An 18,104-nucleotide genomic window follows, 5' to 3' on the forward strand; every position below is an offset into this window, starting at 1 on the left:
TCTTAAATGCCCTTAAAGGGCAACGCCCACGTCCCATGAACAAATACATTTAAAAATAGTGAAAAACAGACAAGCGTGACGCCAGCGATTTTCTCTTGATGGAGGAGGCTCCCTATCTTTGTAAAAGTGGCAGCTCCTTCAGTGTATTTGGTTCCATGTGTCGCAAGCAGCAGTGAAGGTGGATCGAGGACCTGGGAGCTACTGGAGAGAGGTTCCAGGACCACCGCTGATTCACTCTCCTTTTGGCCTTCGTTCCCCAGACCAAGCCGTAACAAGGACGGTGACACGGACAGCATCAACACAATGGTGGTGCACGATGATGAAGAACCTCCAGCGGTTGAACCGTCTGGCAATTCCTACGGAGATGGGACAATGATTGTACAGAGGGTAGGTGTGAGATATACTGCGCGGTGCGATTTAATTTGGTTTATTATTGTCACATGTATTGGGATACAGTGAAAAGTATTGTTTCTTGCGCGCTATACAGACAAAGCATACCGTTCATAGAGTACATAGGGGAGAAGGATTTGATTTCTTATTGTCGCATGTATTGGGATACAGTGAAAAGTATTGTTTCTTGCGCGCTATACAGACAAAGCATACCGTTCATAGAGTACATAGGGGAGAAGGATTTGATTTATTATTGTCACATGTATTGGGATACAGTGAAAAGTATTGTTTCTTGCGCGCTATACAGACAAAGCATACCGTTCATAGAGTACATAGGGGAGAAGTAGAGGGTGCAGAAAGTAGTGTTACAGTCAGAGCTATGGTGTTGAGAAGATCAGCTTAAATATGGTAGGTCCATTTAAAAGTGTGATGGCAGCAGGGAAGAAGCTGTTCTTGAGTCGGTCGTCACGTGACCTCAGACTTTTGCATCTTGTTCCCGACGGAAGAAGGTTGAAGAGAGAATGGTTTGGGCATGCGGGGTCCTTGATTACGCTGGCTGCTTTTCCCGAGGCAGTGGGAGGTGTGGATAGAGTCAGTGGGTGGGCGGCACGGTGGCGGCACAGTGGTCAGCACTGCCATCTCACAGCACCATGGACCCGGGTTTGATTCTCGGCTTGGATCACTGTCTGTGTGGAGTTTGCACATTCTCCCTGTGTCTACGTGGGTTTTCTCCAGGTCCTCTGGTTTCCTCCCACACTCCAAAGATGTGCAGGTTAGATGGATTAGCCATACTAAATTGCCCCTCAGTGTCAGGGGGACTAGCTAAGGTAAATGAATAGGGATATGGGGCTAGGGTCTGGGTGGGTTTGTGGTTGGTGCAGACTCGATGGGCCAAATGGCCTCCTCCTGCACTATAAGAAACTATGATCTTCTTATGTGATGGGACTACTTTCACGACCCTCTGTAGTTTAGAAACATAGAAAAACTACAGCACAAGTTGTGCCGAACATATCCCTACCTTTTAGGCCTATCTATAACCCTCCATCCTATTGAGGTAAGCTGATGGAGAAGATCCTGAGGGACAAGATTTATGAGCATTTAGAGAGGTTTAGTATGCTCAAGAATACTCAGCATGGCTTTGTCAAGGGCAGATCGTGCCTTACAAGCCTGGTGGAGCTCTTCGAAAATGTGACTAAACACATTGACGAAGGGAAAGCAGTAGATGTGGTTTATATGGATTTTAGCAAGGCATTCAATAAGGTCCCCCATGCAAGGCTTCTCGAAAAAGTGAGAGAGCATGGGATCCAAGGGGCTGCTGCCCTGTGGATCCAGAACTGGCTTGCCCAAAGGAAGTAGAGAGTGGGTATAGATGGGTACTCATCCAGGAGTCTCTTAAAGGACCCTATTGAGTTTGCCTCCACCACCACTGACGGCAGCCGATTCCACTCGCCCACCACCCTCTGTGTAAAAAACTTCCCCCTAACATTTCCCCTGTACCTACCCCCCAGCACCTTAAACCTGTGTCCTCTCGTAGCAGCCATTTCCACCCTGGGAAAAAGCCTCTGAGAATCCACCCGATCTATGCCTCTCAACATCTTATATACCTCTATTAGGTCTCCCCTCATCCTACGTCTCTCCAAGGAGAAAAGACCGAGCTCCCTCAGCCTATCCTCATAAGGCATGCCACTCAATCCAGGCAACATCCTTGTAAATCTCCTCTGCACCCTTTCAATCTTTTCCACATCCTTCCTGTAATGAGGCGACCAGAACTGAGCACAGTACTGCAAGTGGGGTCTGACGAGGGTCTTATATAGCTGCATCATTATCCTCCTAAACTCAACCCTCGATTGATAAAGGCCAGCACACCAGACGCCGCCTTAACCATCTCCTCCACCTGCGGGGCCGATTTTAGAGTCCTGTGGACCCGGACCCCAAGGTCCTTCTGATCCTCCACAGTACTAAGAGTCTTTCCCTTTATATTGTACTCCTTCATCCCATTTGACCTGCCAAAATGGACCACTAAGCATTTATCTGGGTTGAAGTCCATCTGCCACTTCTCTGCCCAGTCTTGCATCCTATCTATCTCCCCCTGTAACTTCTGACATCCCTCCAGAGTATCCACAACCCCACCAACCTTCGTGTCGTCGGCAAACTTACCAACCCATCCCTCCACTTCCTCATCCAGGTCATTTATGAAAATGACAAACAGCAAGGGTCCCAGAACAGATCCCTGGGGCACACCACTGGTGACCGACCTCCAATTAGAAAAAGACCCATCTATACCCACTCTCTGCTTCCTTTGGGCAAGCCAGTTCTGGATCCACAGGGCAGCAGCACCTTGGATCCCATGCCCTCTCACTTTTTCGAGAAGCCTTGCATGGGGGACCTTATCGAATGCCTTGCTAAAATCCATATAAACCACATCTACCGCTTTCCCTTTGTCAATGTGTTTAGTCACATTTTCAAAGAACTCCACCAGGCTCGTAAGGCACGATCTGCCTTTGACAAAGCCATGCTGAGTATTCTTGAGCATTCTAAACCTCTCTAAATGCTCATAAATCTTGTCCCTCAGGATCTTCTCCATTAGCTTACCAGTATCTTGCGACCTTGGTCAGAGCAGGAATCATACCAAGCTGTTATACATCCGGAAAGGATTTGCCATGCTAAATTGCCCCTTAGTGTCCAAAGATGTGCAGGTTAGGTGGATTGGCCATGCTAAATTACCCCTTAGTGTCAGCGAGATTAGCAGGGTAAATACATGGGGTTACGGGGATAGGGTCTGGGTGGGATTGTTGCCGGTGCAGTCTCGAGGGGCCGAATGGCCTCTTCCTGCTACTGTAGGGATTCTATGATTCTGCACTCTTGGCACCCATGATGCTTAGTCCTTGGTCTGTTTTCAATGATGCAATGCAACCAACTCTGGTTACTTCAAATAATTTTTAACTTCACACTGTTTCTTCCCCATATTTAATTATCTACCGAAGTGGAATAAGCAGTGGAAGAAAATTTAAAATGTTACTTGGATTCCTCCTGGAATGATTTTCCAACAACATTTTGCTTACCTGTGCCAGAGGTTCATGGAGAAGCTCCAAGCAGCTGTCTGTGTGTGAGAGAGAGAGAGAGAGACGTGTAAATGTTGTCTCTTTCCGCAGACACCTGAGGAGGAACGAGGGGTCCACCTGCCAGACAGCAATGGTTTCACAAGTCACGTTAACCTGCCCGATTTGGTGCGGCAGAGTCATTCCCCGACTGATCCCAAAGGACCGAACTCCCAGCAGGACGATAATATGGCAGAGGTGAGTAACGCTGCAATTGGGTGGCAAGGGTGGTTAGCAACTCTGCTGCCTCACAGCGCCAGCGACCCGGCTTCGATTCCAGCCCCGGGTCACTGTCTGTGCGGAGTTTGCACGTTCGACCCCGTATCTGCGTGGGTTTCCTCCGGGTGCTCCGGTTTCCTCCCACAGTCTGAAAGACGTGCTGGTTAGGGTGCATTGGCCGTGCTAAATTCTCCCTCAGTGTTACCCGAACAGGCGCCGGAGTGTGGCGACTAGGGGATTTTCACTAGCTTCATTGCAGCGTTAATGTAAGCCTACTTGTGACTCTAATAAACAAACTGAAAAGAATAGTAATAATTCAAACTTTAATTAACCCATGTCTGTGTGGAGTTTGCACTCCGCCCCCGTGTCTGTGTGGGGTCCTCCAGTTTCCCCCACACTCCAAAGATACGCATGTTGGATGGATTAACCATGCTAAATTGTTCCTTGGTGTCCAAAGATGTGCAGGTTAGGGGGATTGGCCATGCTAAATTGTCCCTTAGTGTCCAAAGATGTGTAGGTTAGGGGGATTGGCCATGCTAAATTGTCCCTTAGTGTCCAAAGATGTGTAGGTTAGGTGGATTGGCCCCGCTAAATTGCTCCTTGGTGTCCAAAGATGTGGTGGTTGGGTGGATTGGCCATGCTAAATTGTCCCTTAGTGTCCAAAGGTGTGCAGGTTAGGGGAATTGGCCATGCTAAATTGCCCTTAGTGTCCAAAGATGTGCAGGTTAGGTGGATTGGCCATGCTAAATTGCCCCTTGGTGTCCAAAGAAGTGCAGGTTGGGTGGATTGGCCATGCTAAATTGTCCCTTAGTGTCCAAAGGTGTGCAGGTTAGGGGGATTGGCCGTGCTAAATTGCCCAGACAGAATCTCTCTGGTCGTAGTCCCAATGCTGCCTTGCAGCGTGTGTCACTGTCTGTGTGGAGTCTGCACGTTCGCTCCATGTCTGCGTGGGTTTCCTCCGGGTGCTCCGGTTTCCTCCCACAGTCCGAAAGATGTGCTGGCCAGGTGGATTGGCCGTGCTAAATTAGCCGGCCTTTCTGTGGTACTAAACAGATCAGACTTAGAGAAATCGAATTAATTATTTTGAACGTGGCTGAAATGATATTTCCTTCGGAGGCAGTCGGATGTTTGAGGGAACATCGTGAGCCTGCGGAGCTCCAACTGTTGCTGCTGCACGTTGTGTTGCAATACTGCGGAACCAGCTTCTGTAGCCAACATTAAAACAGACATCAAAGCATTACTTGGTCACGTGTCCTCAATTGGAAGTACTCCTTGTATCCCCTGAGCCATCCATCTGCTGTCCTACATTTATGCAGTGATACCTTTCCCCGGATCAGCTGCTTCCCTCGCTGAATTGTGTCGAGTATAAGATGCCTGTTGGTGAAATGATGGACGGTAGACTTCAGCTCCGTAACATTCTGGGATTGACGGCCTTCAGGTTAAGGACTGATAATTATGTTCGTCCTGGAGACCTGGACCAGTGAGCAGATGAGAAATTTTGCCTCGTGACACTATCTCTTGGCTCAAACGTTTCCTGGGCATTTCGTGCACAACTCGAGTGATCAATCCAACTTGTGTTCCCACGATAGCAGCTGCTCCTTTTGTTGTCACTGGATTTTATTTGAACTTTGACTTGGCGCTCTGTGCTTCCGAAGTGAGAGATGTATTTAAAATGCAGGATAAGGAGAGGTGCAGATTTCATAGAATTCCTATTTCTATAGGATTTCCGACAGTGCAGAAGGAGGCCACCCGGCCCTTGCAGTCTGCACCGACTCTACAACAGAGCATCCCACCCGGGCCGTATTCCCATTGCCCCAGGTATTTACCCCGCTAATCCCCCGAACCTGCACATCTTTGGACACTAAGAGACAATTTAGCATGGCCAATCCTGCAAACCTACACATTTTTGGACACTAAGGGGCAATTTAGCATGGCCAATCCACCTCACCCTGCACATCCTTGGACATGAAGGGGCAATTTAGCACGGCCAATCCACCTAACCTGCACATCTTTGGACATGAAGGGGCAATTTAGCATGGCCAATCTACCTCACCCTGCACATCCTTGGACACTAAGGGGCAATTTAGCATGGCCAATCCACCTAACCTGCACATCTTTCAGGCTGTGGGAGGAAACCAGAGCATCAGGGTGAAACCCACGCAGACACGGGGGCAGAACGTGCAAACTCCACACAGACAGTGACCCAAGGTCGGGAATCGAACCCGGGTCCCTGGTGCTGTGAGGCAGCGATGCTAACCACCGTGCTGCCGCTATGTGCACAGTGATCTTGTGCAACATAGCTCATACCCCACTCCAGTGTTAACAATGCTCGGTAAAGGAATTTTAAACCCCTCAGCCGCCTTCTGCCATTCAATGCAATCATGGTTGATTTGTGACTGAACTCCCATATTCTTAAGAACATAAGAAATAGGAGCAGGAGTAGGCCATCTAGCCCTTCGAGCCTGCCCCGCCATTCAATAAGATCATGGCTGATCTGAAGTGGATCAGTTCCACTTACCCGCCTGATCCCTATAACCCCTAATTCCCTTACCGATCAGGAATCCATCTATCCGTGATTTAAACATATTCAACGAGGTAGCCTCCACCACTTCAGTGGGCAGAGAATTCCAGAGATTCACCACCCTCTGAGAGAAGAAGTTCCTCCTCAACTCTGTCCTAAACTGACCCCCCTTTATTTTGAGGCTGTGCCCTCTAGTTCTAGCTTCCTTTCTAAGTGGAAAGAATCTCTCCACCTCTACCCTATCCAGCCCCTTCATTATGTTATCGGTCTCAATAAGATCCCCCCTCAGCCTTCTAAATTCCAACGAGTACAAACCCAATCTGCTCAGTCTCTCCTCATAATCAACACCCCTCATCTCTGGTATCAACCTGGTGAACCTTCTGTGCATTCCCTCCAAGGCCAATATATCCTTCCGCAAATAAGGGGACCAATACTGCACACAGTATTCCAGCTGTGGCCTCACCAATGCCCTGTACAGATACAGCAAGACATCTCTGCTTTTATATTCTATCCTCCTTGCGATATAGGCCAACATCCCATTTGCCTTCTTGATCACCTGTTGCACCTGCAGACTGGGTTTTTGCGTCTCATGCACAAGGACCCCCAGGTCCCTCTGCACAGTAGCATGTTGTAATTTCTTTCCATGAAGATAATAATCCGATTTGCTATTATTTCCTCCAAAGTGAATAACCTCGCATTTGTCAACGTTATACTCCATCTGCCAGATCCTCGCCCACTCACTCAGCCTGTCCAAATTTCTCTGCAGACCTTCTACGCCCTCCACACAATTCACTTTTCCACTTATCTTTGTGTCGTCTGCAAACTTTGTTACCCTCCACTCAGTCCCCTCCTCCAGATCGTCTATAAAAATGGCAAATAGTTGAGGCCCCAGTACAGATCCCTGCGGCACGCCACTAGTTACCATCTGCCAACCAGAAAAGCACCCATTTATTCCGACTCTCTGCTTCCTGTCGGATAGTCAATCCCCAATCCACGCTAACACCCTACCCCCAACTCCGTGTGACCCAATCTTCTTCAGCAACCTTTTGTGAGGCACCTTATCAAACGCCTTTTGGAAATCCAAAAACACCGCATCCACCGGTTCCCCTCCGTCAACCGCACCAGTCACATCTTCATAAAAATCCAACAAGTTCATCAAGCACGACTTTCGCCTCGTGAATCCATGCTGCGTCTGCTTAATCGAACCATTCTTATCCAGATGGCCTGCTATTTCTTCTTTAATGATGGATTCAGCATTTTCCCAACTACAGACGTTAAGCTAACCGGCCTGTAGTTACCCGCCTTTTGTCTATTTCCTTTTTTAAACAGCGGCGTAACATTAGGCGTTTTCCAATCTGCCGGCACTACCCCAGAATCCAACGAATTTTGATAAATAACCACTAACGCATCCGCTATTACCTCTGACATTTCTTTCAGTCCCCGGGCCCGGGGACTTGTCCACCTTCAGTCCCGTTAGTCTACCAAGCACTGCCTCCCTGGTAACATTAATTGTATTGAGTACCTCTCCTCCTACCAACCCTCTATCGTTAATATTCGGTAAACTATTTGTGTCTTCCACCATGAAGACCGACACAAAAAACGTATTTAAAGTTTCAGCCATTTCCTCATTTCCCACTATTAAATCCCCCCTCTCGTCCTCCAAGGGTCCAACATTCACTCTTGCCACTCTATTCCTTTTTATATATTTGTAAAAGCTTTTACTATCATTTTTTATATTTAGAACTAGCCTAGCTTCATAACCTATCTTTCCTTTCTTTATCGCTTTCTTAGTCGTTCTTTGTTGTTTCTTAAAGTTTTCCCAATCTTCCGATTCTCCACTATTTTTGGCCACTCTGTACGCCTCGGTTTTTAATTTAATACTCTCCTTAATTTCCTTCGTTATCCACGGCTGGTTATCCCTTTTCTTACAGTTCTTCTTTATCACCGGAATATATTGTTGCTGAGTGCTAAAAAGGATCTCCTTAAAAATCCTCCACTGTTCCTCAGCTGGCCTACCTACCAGTCTGCCCTCCCAGTCCACCTTAGCCAATTCACCCGTCATCCTATCGTACTGCCCTCTGTTCAAACAGAGGACACTGGTATGGGACCCTACTTTCTCCTCTTCCATTTGTACCAGAAATTCGACCATATTGTGATCACTTGACCCAAGAGGGTCCTTCACAAGAACATCCTTAATTCTACCTACCTCGTTACACATTACCAGATCTAAGATAACTCATTCCCTCTTCGGTTCTGTACCATACTGTTCAAGGTAACTATCCCGACAGCATTCTAAGAACTCTTCCGCCATCCCACCCCTTCCAACTTGAGTCAGCCAATCAATATGCAGGTTGAAGTCCCCCATGATTATTGCCGTTCCGCTTTTGCACACATCCATTATTTGCTTGTTTATATTCTTGTTTCTTATCCCTTAATACTGCAGGCAACAAAGATTTCAGATTTATAACACCTAGTATGATTTGCCATTTGTGAAAAAGTTGAAAACTTCTACTACCCTTTTATGCGTAGAAACATAGAAACTAGAAGAAGGAGGAGGCCATTCAGCCCTTCAAGCCTGCTCCACCATTCATTATAATCGTGGCTGATTATCAAATTCAATATCCTGATCCCCCCCCTTCCCCTCATATCCATTGATCCCTTTAGCCTCCAAGAGCTATATCTAATTTCTTCTAGAAATCACACAACGTTTTGGCCTCAACTACATCCTGTGGTAGTGAATTCCACACATTCACCACCCTCTGGGTGAAGAAATTTCTCCTCACCTCAGTCCTAAAAGGTTTACCCCTTACCCTCAAACAATGACCCCCTCGTTCTGGACTCCCCCACCATCGGGAACATTCTTTCTGAATCTAAGAACATAAGAAATAGGAGCAGGAGTAGGCTATCTAGCCCCTCGAGCCTGCCCCGCCATTCAATAAGATCATGGCTGATCTGAAGATCTACCCTGTTAGAATTTTATAAGTTTCTATGAGATCCCCTCTCACTCTTCTAAACTCCAAAGAATAATTCCTAACTTCACCTCAGAAAGGGCTTCCTATTAATTAGGCTGTGAGGCCTGGTGCAAAATTCCCCACCTACTGAAAATCGTTTCCATCAACCCTGCCAGTTACCCCAGCTGAGTCACCTTTGACTGCTCTCTGAGGTACAGGAAACAGTTTTATGATTTTATGTGTTTTTGTTGTTTTTTTAAAAAAAAACTTGCACGTCGCTGGTCGGGACCAGTAGCCCTAATTGCCCCTTGAGAAGATGGTGTTGCGCTGCCGCCTTCAACCCGCTACACACTGTATGGTGTAGGTACCCCCACAGTGCTGTCAGGGAGGATTCTAACCCAGCGACAGTGAAGGAACAGCCGATATCATTTCAAGCCAGGATGGTGTGTGGCTTAGAGGGGAACCTTCAGGTGGTTGTGTTCCCATGTGTCTGTTCTGTAATTGTACAGCCGGCACCCACTGGGGCCATTGCCTGTAGGACCATTGCCTGGAGCTTTCTTCAAATGGATATATTTTCCAAAGCTGTTTCATTTTTCTTGGGGAAGGGACAGTCCTGCTGGGCCGAATGGCCTCCTGTGCTGTACAGTCCTCCAATTTATATGTTACCGTGGCCAGTTTTGTGCAACAAGTGTGCGTTTTCATTCCAGTTCCAGTCGAGAGGCCTCGTGAAATCACCCGGCAAGTCGTCCTTTACGACCTTTGTCGATCTTGGAATGTACCAGATGGATGCTGGCGGGGAGACGTTACAAATCAGCGGTGAGTACTGAGACCCAGCAACTGAACCGAACCTGGTCTTTGTCACCGACATTGTCTACGTGGACTTTAGCAAGGTACCACATGGTTGCATAAGGTTAAATCTCTCGGGATCCAGGGTGAGGTAGCCAAATGGACACAGAATTAGCTTCACGACAGAAGACAGAGGGTTGTTTTTCAAACTGGAGGCCTGTGACCAGCGGTGTGCCTCAGGGATCGGTGCTGGGTCCATTGTTATTTGTTAATTATATTAACGATTTGGATGAGAATATAGGAGGCATGGTTAGTAAGTTTGCAGATGACACCAAGATTGGTGGCATAGTGGACAGTGAAGATGGTTATCTAGGATTGCAACGGGATCTTGATCAATTGGGCCAGTGGGCTGACGAGTGGCGGATGGAGTTTAATTTAGATAAATGCGAGGTGATGTATTTTGGAATGTCGAACCAGGGCAGGACTTACTCAGTTAATGGTAGGATGTTGGGGAGAGTTATGGAACAAAGAGATCTCGGGGTACAGGCTCATAGCTCCTTGAAAGTGGAGTCACAGGTGGACAGGGTGGTGAAGAAGGCATTCGGCATGCTTGGTTTCATTGGTCAGAACATTGAGTACAGGAGTTGGGACTTCTTGTTGAAGTTGTACAAGACATTGGTAAGGCCACACTTGGAATACTGTGTACAATTCTGGTCACCCTATTATTGAAAGGATATTGTTAAACTAGAAAAAGTGCAGAAAAAATTTACTAGGATGCTACCGAGATTGGTGGTTTGAGTTACAAGGAGAGGCTGGAGAGACTGGGACTCATTTTCCCTGGAGCGTAGGAGGCTGAGGGGTGATCATAAAGAAGTCTATAAAATAATGAGGGGCACAGATTAGCTAGACAGTCAATATCTTTTCCCAAAGGTAGGGGAGTCTAAAACTAGAGGGCATAGGTTTAAGGTGAGAGGGGAGAGATACAAAAGTGTCCAGAGGGGCATTATTTTCGCACAGAGGGTGGTGAGTGTCTGGAACGAGCTGCCAGAGGTAGTAGTAGAGGCGGGCACAATTTTGTCTTTTAAAAAGTATTTAGACAGTTACATGGAAAAGATGGGTATAGAGGGATATGGGCCCAACGTGGGCAATTGGGACTAGCTTCGTGGTAAAAGCTGGGCGGCATGGACAAGTTGGGCCGAAGGGCCTGTTTCCATGCTGTAAACCTCTATGACCTTGAAGGACAGCCAAGCTGACAGCATTCCATCGCCGCTCGAATAATCTCTGCAGACTTGTCAAATTATCAAAATTCTCATCCTTGCTTTCAATTTGATTTGATTTATTATCATTGCATATATTGGGATACAATGAAAAGTATTGTTTCTTACGCGCTATACAGACAAAGCATACCGTTCATAGAGTACATAGGGCAGAAGGAAAAGAGAGGGTGCAGAATGTAGTGTTACAGTCATAGCTAGGGTGTAGAGAAAGACCAACTTAATGCGAGGTAGGTCCATTCCAAAGTCTGACAGCAGCAGGGAAGAAGCTGTTCTTGAGTCGGTTGGTACGTGATCTCAGACTTTTGTATCTTTTCCCGATGGAAGAAGGTGGAAGAGAGAATGTCCGGTGTGTGTAGGGTCCTTGATTATGCTGGCTGCTTTTCCCCGAGGCAGCGGGAAGTGTAGATGGAGTCAATGGATGGGAGGCAGGTTTGCGTGATGGACTGGGCTACATTCTCAACCCTCTGTAGTTTCTGGCATTCTTGGTCAGAGCCCCATTAACATGGCAAAACATCGTGAGGTGCTTCATGGGAAGGTTAGCGCGTGAAATCTGACACCCAGTCACATGGATAATAGAACAAGTGAACCAAATGCATGATCAAAGAGTTTGAAGGAGTGTCTTCTCGGTGGAGGAGAGAGAGAGAGAGATTGAGTGTGAAAGAAAGGGGGGAATTTGGGAAGGGAATGTCAGAGCTTTTTGGGCCTTCACATGGCCACTTGAGGCTTTATAATTCTCTGGTCAGGCCACATTTGGACTATTGTGAACAGTTTTAGGCCCCATATCTATGGAAGGGTGTATGGCCCTGGAGAGGGTCCAGAGGAGGTTCGTAAGAATGATCCCGGGAATGAAAAGCTTGACATGTGAGGAGGGTTTGAGGACTCTGGATCTGTACTCGATGGAATTTAGAAAGATGAGAGGGGCATCTCATTGAAACTTACAGAATACTGAAAGGTCTGGATAGAGTGGACGAGGGGAAGATGTTTCTATGAGTAGGAGAGACGAGGATCTGAGGGCACAGCCTCAGGGTAAAGGGACGGCCCTTTAGAACGAAGGTGAGGAGCAATTTCTTCAGCCAGAGGGTGGTGAATCCGTGGAATTCATTGCCACAGAAGGCTGTGGAGGCCGGGTCATTGAGTGCACTTAAGACAGAGATAGATTCTTGATTGGTAAGGGGATCATAGGTTTTGTGGAAAAGGCAGGAGAATGGAATTGAGAAACATAACAGCCATGATTGAATGGCGGGGCAGACCAGATGGGCCGAATGGCCTCATTCTGCTCCTATATCTTATGGTCTTATGACTAGCGGTGGACAGAATATTAGAGGAATGTGCAAGAGGCGTGAATTGGAGGAGCACAGAGGGAGGTATCAGAGGGTTGTCGGGCTGGTGGAGGGTTGATGGGCTGGCGGAGGGTTGATGGGCTGGCGGAGGGTTGATGGGCTGGCGGAGGGTTGACGAGCTGGCGGAGGGTTGACGAGCTGGCGGAGGGTTGATGGGCTGGCGGAGGGTTGATGGGCTGGCGGAGGGTTGATGGGCTGGCGGAGGGTTGATGGGCTGGCGGAGGGTTGATGGGCTGGCGGAGGGTTGATGGGCTGGCGGAGGGTTGATGGGCTGGCGGAGGGTTGATGGGCTGGCGGAGGGTTGATGGGCTGGCGGAGGGTTGACGGGCTGGCGGAGGGTTGACGGGCTGGCGGAGGGTTGACGGGCTGGCGGAGGGTTGACGGGCTGGCGGAGGGTTGACGGGCTGGCGGAGGGTTGACGGGCTGGCGGAGGGTTGACGGGCTGGCGGCGGGTTGACGGGCTGGCGGAGGGTTGACGGGCTGGCGGAGGGTTGACGGGCTGGCGGAGGGTTGATGGGCTGGCGGAGGGTTGATGGGCTGGCGGAGGGTTGATGGGCTGGCGGAGGGTTGATGGGCTGGCGGAGGGTTGTCGGCCGAGCGGAGGCCACAGATAGGCAAGTGCTGGGCAGTGGAGAGATTTGTAAAGAGTGAGGAGAATTTGAAAAGTGCGTTGTTGCTGGACCCGCCATGTTGCGGAGGGGTAATGGGTGAGCAGAGGTGGCCTTTGGCAGTGAACAGGGTCACGTTAGAACATGCTATTTTGTTAAAGGTCTTTGGTAAAATTGTGTTTTTCACTGGAAGTTTCCAAGCATGGTGAATTCCATCAGTGAGCGCCTCGATCAGTTCCTGCCCATATCAGGATAGGAAGGGAAAAGCAGTGCTTGTAGTTTTCTCCCCACTCACGCATCCATCTCAGTTCAGATATGCCACCTCGCTGCTACTAGCCCCAAACCTCTGCCGGTGCAACGTGTGGAAATGCATCAGGAAGCTCGGTCCCTGTCGCATCTCTAAATTCCTTGGCTAACAGCCAGTCACTAATGCACAGTCACCGTAGAGGGGTGGTCCAGTCGTCTGGGGTAGACCACAGATGACAGATAAAGTCTAGACATTGAGCAATGATTTTATCTGAAGGCCACAGATTTCAATAGATATTTTGAGCCCTGCAATCCTAAAGAACAGAAATGGGTTTTTTGTCAGACCTTGTTTAGAACCTCCATCTGATAATCATAGAATCCCTACAGTGCAGAAAGAGGCCATTCAGCCCATCGCACCTGCACCGACAACAATCCCACCCAGGTCCTATCCCTTCCACGTATTTACCCTCTAATCTCCCTGATGCTAAGGGGCAATTTAGCATGGCCAATCCACCTAACCCGCACATCTTTGGACACTAAGGGACAATTTATTTTGGCCAATCCACCTAACCCGCACATCTTTGGACACTAAGGGGCAACTTAGCATGGCCAATCCAACTAACCTGCACATCTTTGGACACTAAAAGGCAATTTAGCATGGCCAATCCACCTAACCTGCACATCTTTGGACACTAAGGGGCAATTTAGCATGGCCAATCCACCTAACCTGCACATCTTTGGACACTAAGGGACAATTTAGCATGGCCAATCCACCTAACCTGCACATCTTTGGACACTAAGGGACAATTTAGCATGGCCAATCCACCTAACATACACATCTTTGGACACGAAGGGACAACTTAGCATGGCCAATCCAACTAACCTGCACATCTTTGGACACTAAAAGGCAATTTAGCATGGCCAATCCACCTAACCTGCACATCTTTGGACACTAAGGGACAATTTAGCATGGCCAATCCACCTAACCTGCACATCTTTGGACACTAAGGGACAACTTAGCATGGCCAATCCACCTAACCTGCACATCTTTGGACACTAAGGGGCAATTTAGCATGGCCAATCCACCTAACCTGCACATCTTTGGACACTAAGGGACAATTTAGCATGGCCAATCCACCTAACCTGCACATCTTTGGACACTAAGGGACAATTTAGCATGGCCAATCCACCTAACATACACATCTTTGGACACGAAGGGACAACTTAGCATGGCCAATCCACCTAACCTGCACATCTTTGGACACTAAGGGGCAATTTAGCATGGCCAATGCACCTAACCTACACATCTTTGGACACTAAGGGACAATTTAGCATGGCCAATCCACCTAACCTGCACATCTTTGGACACTAAGGGACAACTTAGCATGGCCAATCCACCTAACATACACATCTTTGGACACTAAGGGACAACTTAGCATGGCCAATCCACCTAACCTGCACATCTTTGGACACTAAGGGGCAATTTAGCATGGCCACTCCACCGAACCTACACATCTTTTAGCGTTTGGGAGGAAACCGGAGCATGCGCCCTGAAGCCACTGACTTTTCTTTATTCTTTCATTTAAAGTTTGTTTATCAGTATCACAAGTCGGCTTGCATTAACACCGCAATGAAGTTACTGTGAAAATCCCCCTTGTCGCCCCACACTCCGGCGCCTGTCCGGGTAACACTGAGGGAGAATTTAGCACGGTCAATGCACCCTAACCAGCACGTCTTTCGGACTGTGGGAGGAAACCGGAGCACCCGGAGGAAACCCACACCGACACGGGGGGAGAGCATACAGACTCCGCACAGACAGTGACCCAAGCCGGGAATCGAACCCAGGTCCCTGGCGCTGTGAGGCAGCGATGCTAACCACTGCGCTACCCGAGAAAATATCTGACGCATCGGAAATCTCAGTGCAAGAGTTAGACCTTCCGTCCCATCCATAAGCTGTTAAAGACTTGCCCCTAAAGAGACACTAATGTCAGATGGATAAGATTAGAAGGTGGGGGTGGAAACTGGAATTTTAAATGGAGTGACTAGTAGTCTTCCCCAGATGCTTCAGTCATTGGGGGACTCGCTGACCCTTGCTCGCTTTACCCTCCTTCAGCCCCATCCCATTCCCCCTGTGATGAGTGTTGGAACTGGCACTGGTCAAAATTCCCCATCGAGTCCCACAATAATAATACCCCAATGATGGATTATTAATGTAAAGTTACAGCACTTCAGTCTGCAATGGATTGCTGGGGAGTAATGCTGGAAATCAACTCGGGAGTCCCGTACGCATTGCACACTAACTGGAACACAGTTTTTGATGACTTTATAAAGCTTCTGATGTGGCTCCCGGAGTAATTCAGCTCCTTGTGTTCCAGCCTTGTAAACTGCACCCGCCTCATGTTGATCCAGTGCATGTTGTGGTTGTTAGAGTCTAATTAACACCAGGTTTAGTGGGAAGTTTGATCCCTCACCAGTTAGTCATAGCTTAGAATCCTGGAGCATTATGGTTGGTATGATGGCTGTATGTGGTTACACAGTTCATGGTGCCATGATGGGGGGGAGGGTGGGTGGGGGGGGGAGGGGGGGTGGGGGGGGAGGGGGGGTGGGGGGGGAGGGGGGGTGGGGGGGAGGGGGGGCGGGGGGGGAGGGGGGCGGGGGGGGAGGGGGGGCGGGGGGGGGGAGGGGGGGCGGGGGGGGAGGGGAGGGCATCTCAGGTGAGCATGGGTTATGTTTCGTGCAGGTAACAGAGACATAATCAGGGAATTCAAATTTCTTGTGATCCACAGAGTCGTAGAATCCCTACAGTGACAAAGGAGGCCATTCGGTCCATCGAGTCTGCACGACCACAATCCCCCCCCCCCACACCAGGCCCTATTCCCATAACCCCACACATTTACCCCAGCTAGTCCCCTTGACACTAAAGGGAATTTAGCATGGCCAGTCATCCTAACCCGCACATCTTTGGACTGTGGGAGGAAACCGGAGCACCCGGAGGAAGCCCACGCAGACACGGGGAGAATGTGCAAACTCCACACAGACAGTGACCCAAGCCGGGAATCGAACCCGGGTCCCTAGCGCTGTGAGGCAGCAGTGCTAACCACTGTGCCGCCACCGTGCCGCCCTCTCGATCTTGACTGTCCCACTGTCAGGCACTGAGAATTGGAGTGTAACCAGTCCCATGGACTTGTTCAGTCGCCCCTCCCCAGCGAGTTTCACTATCAGAGTACTCATTGCCCTCTTTGGAGAGTTTAAATGTGGTGGGAGGTTGGTGCGGAGGATTTGGAGCAGGAGGGGATTAGCTGCGTTGACTCTGCAACGAACCCTGATGGTTGACTCGCTGTGTTTTTTTGTTGTTTGTTCCTAGGTTTGAGCATCAGTGACGTGAGTCGGTTAAACCAGCTGAAATACGAGGACAGGAAGTGCTCGGTGGTAAACGTCAACCCAGCCAACACGCGACCACACAGCGATACGCCAGAAATCCGCAAATACAAGAAGCGCTTTAATTCGGAAATACTATGTGCTGCTTTGTGGGGTGAGTAACTGAAACCTTATTTTGTTTAATGTACATTTTGGCACTGCGCTGGCCTCCGCTTGGAATTGGCCCCTCTGCTGCGGCAGTTGTCAATTTCCATTGATTTACGCAGATTCCTCAAGCTAAAACGTAAAGGCACACTTGCTAGAATAAGGTCGTGGATGGTGTGGGGAAAAATGGAATCCAGAGAGTTCCTTCAAGCTGGGATGAGGACACAAAGTTCCGACGAGTCGCATTGGAGTCAAAACCTTACCTCTGTTTCTCTCTCCACTGATGCTGCCAGATCAGCCGAGCTATCTTATTTACTTTAGCACTTTGCATTTTGATTTCCGATTTCCAGTGTTTTGCTCTCTTACAAGGAGATTTAACTGGGAAAGGGAATAATTACAATCATATCCAGCACGGAAACAGGCCCTTCGGCCCAACTGGTCTATGCCGACCATGCCGCCATCCCAGCTAGTCCCAATTGCCCGCGTTTGGCCCATATCTTTCTAACATTTTCCCATCCATGCACGGTGGCACAGCGGTTAGCACTGCTGCTTCACAGCGCCAGGGACCCAGCTTCGATTCCCGGTTTGGGTTACTGTCTGTGCGGAGTCTATACATTCTTCCCCCCGTGTCTGCGTGGGTTTCCTCCGGATGCCCCGGCTTCCTCCCACACTCCAAAAGACTCTGCTGGTTCGGGTGCATTGGTCATGCTAAAGTTCTCCTGAAATGTAAATGTACCCGAACGGAATGTGGCGACTGGGGGATTTTCACAGTAACTTCATTGCAGCGTTAATGTGAGCTGACTTGTGACACTAATAAATAAACTTAAACTTTTAACTTATCCAAATGCTTTTTAAACGCTGCTATTGAACCCGCCTCAACCACTTTCTCTGGCAGCTCATTCCACACACACACCACCCTCTGCGTGAAGAAGTTGCCCCTCGGGTCCCTATTAAATCTTTCCCCCTCTTACTTTAAACCTATGCCCTCTAGTTTTCAATTCCCCTTCCCTGGGAAAAATGTGCGTTCATCCTATCTGTGCCCCTCATGATTTTGTACACCTCAGTCAGGTCACCTACGTTCCAAGGAATAAGGTCAGGGCCTGGCCAAGTTCTCCCCATAACTCAGGCCCACTCATCCCGGCGACA

General features: G+C 48.7%; 1 protein-coding gene across 4 annotated transcripts in view; it reads left to right on the forward strand.

Annotated features, from left to right (window-relative positions):
• LOC144481730 (misshapen-like kinase 1) overlaps positions 1-18,104 on the forward strand; it is a 283,663-nt gene that overhangs the window by 225,742 nt on the left and 39,817 nt on the right. For all 4 annotated transcript variants that reach the window (XM_078200874.1, XM_078200875.1, XM_078200876.1 and 1 more), the window contains 4 exons: positions 261-387; positions 3,543-3,686; positions 9,887-9,995; positions 16,801-16,968. In XM_078200874.1, the coding sequence (XP_078057000.1) occupies positions 261-387; positions 3,543-3,686; positions 9,887-9,995; positions 16,801-16,968 (548 nt within the window). The remainder of the gene's footprint in view (positions 1-260; positions 388-3,542; positions 3,687-9,886; positions 9,996-16,800; positions 16,969-18,104) is intronic.

The sequence above is a fragment of the Mustelus asterias genome, chromosome 31 (assembly GCF_964213995.1).
Source record: "Mustelus asterias chromosome 31, sMusAst1.hap1.1, whole genome shotgun sequence".
Taxonomy (NCBI): Eukaryota; Metazoa; Chordata; class Chondrichthyes; order Carcharhiniformes; family Triakidae; genus Mustelus; species Mustelus asterias.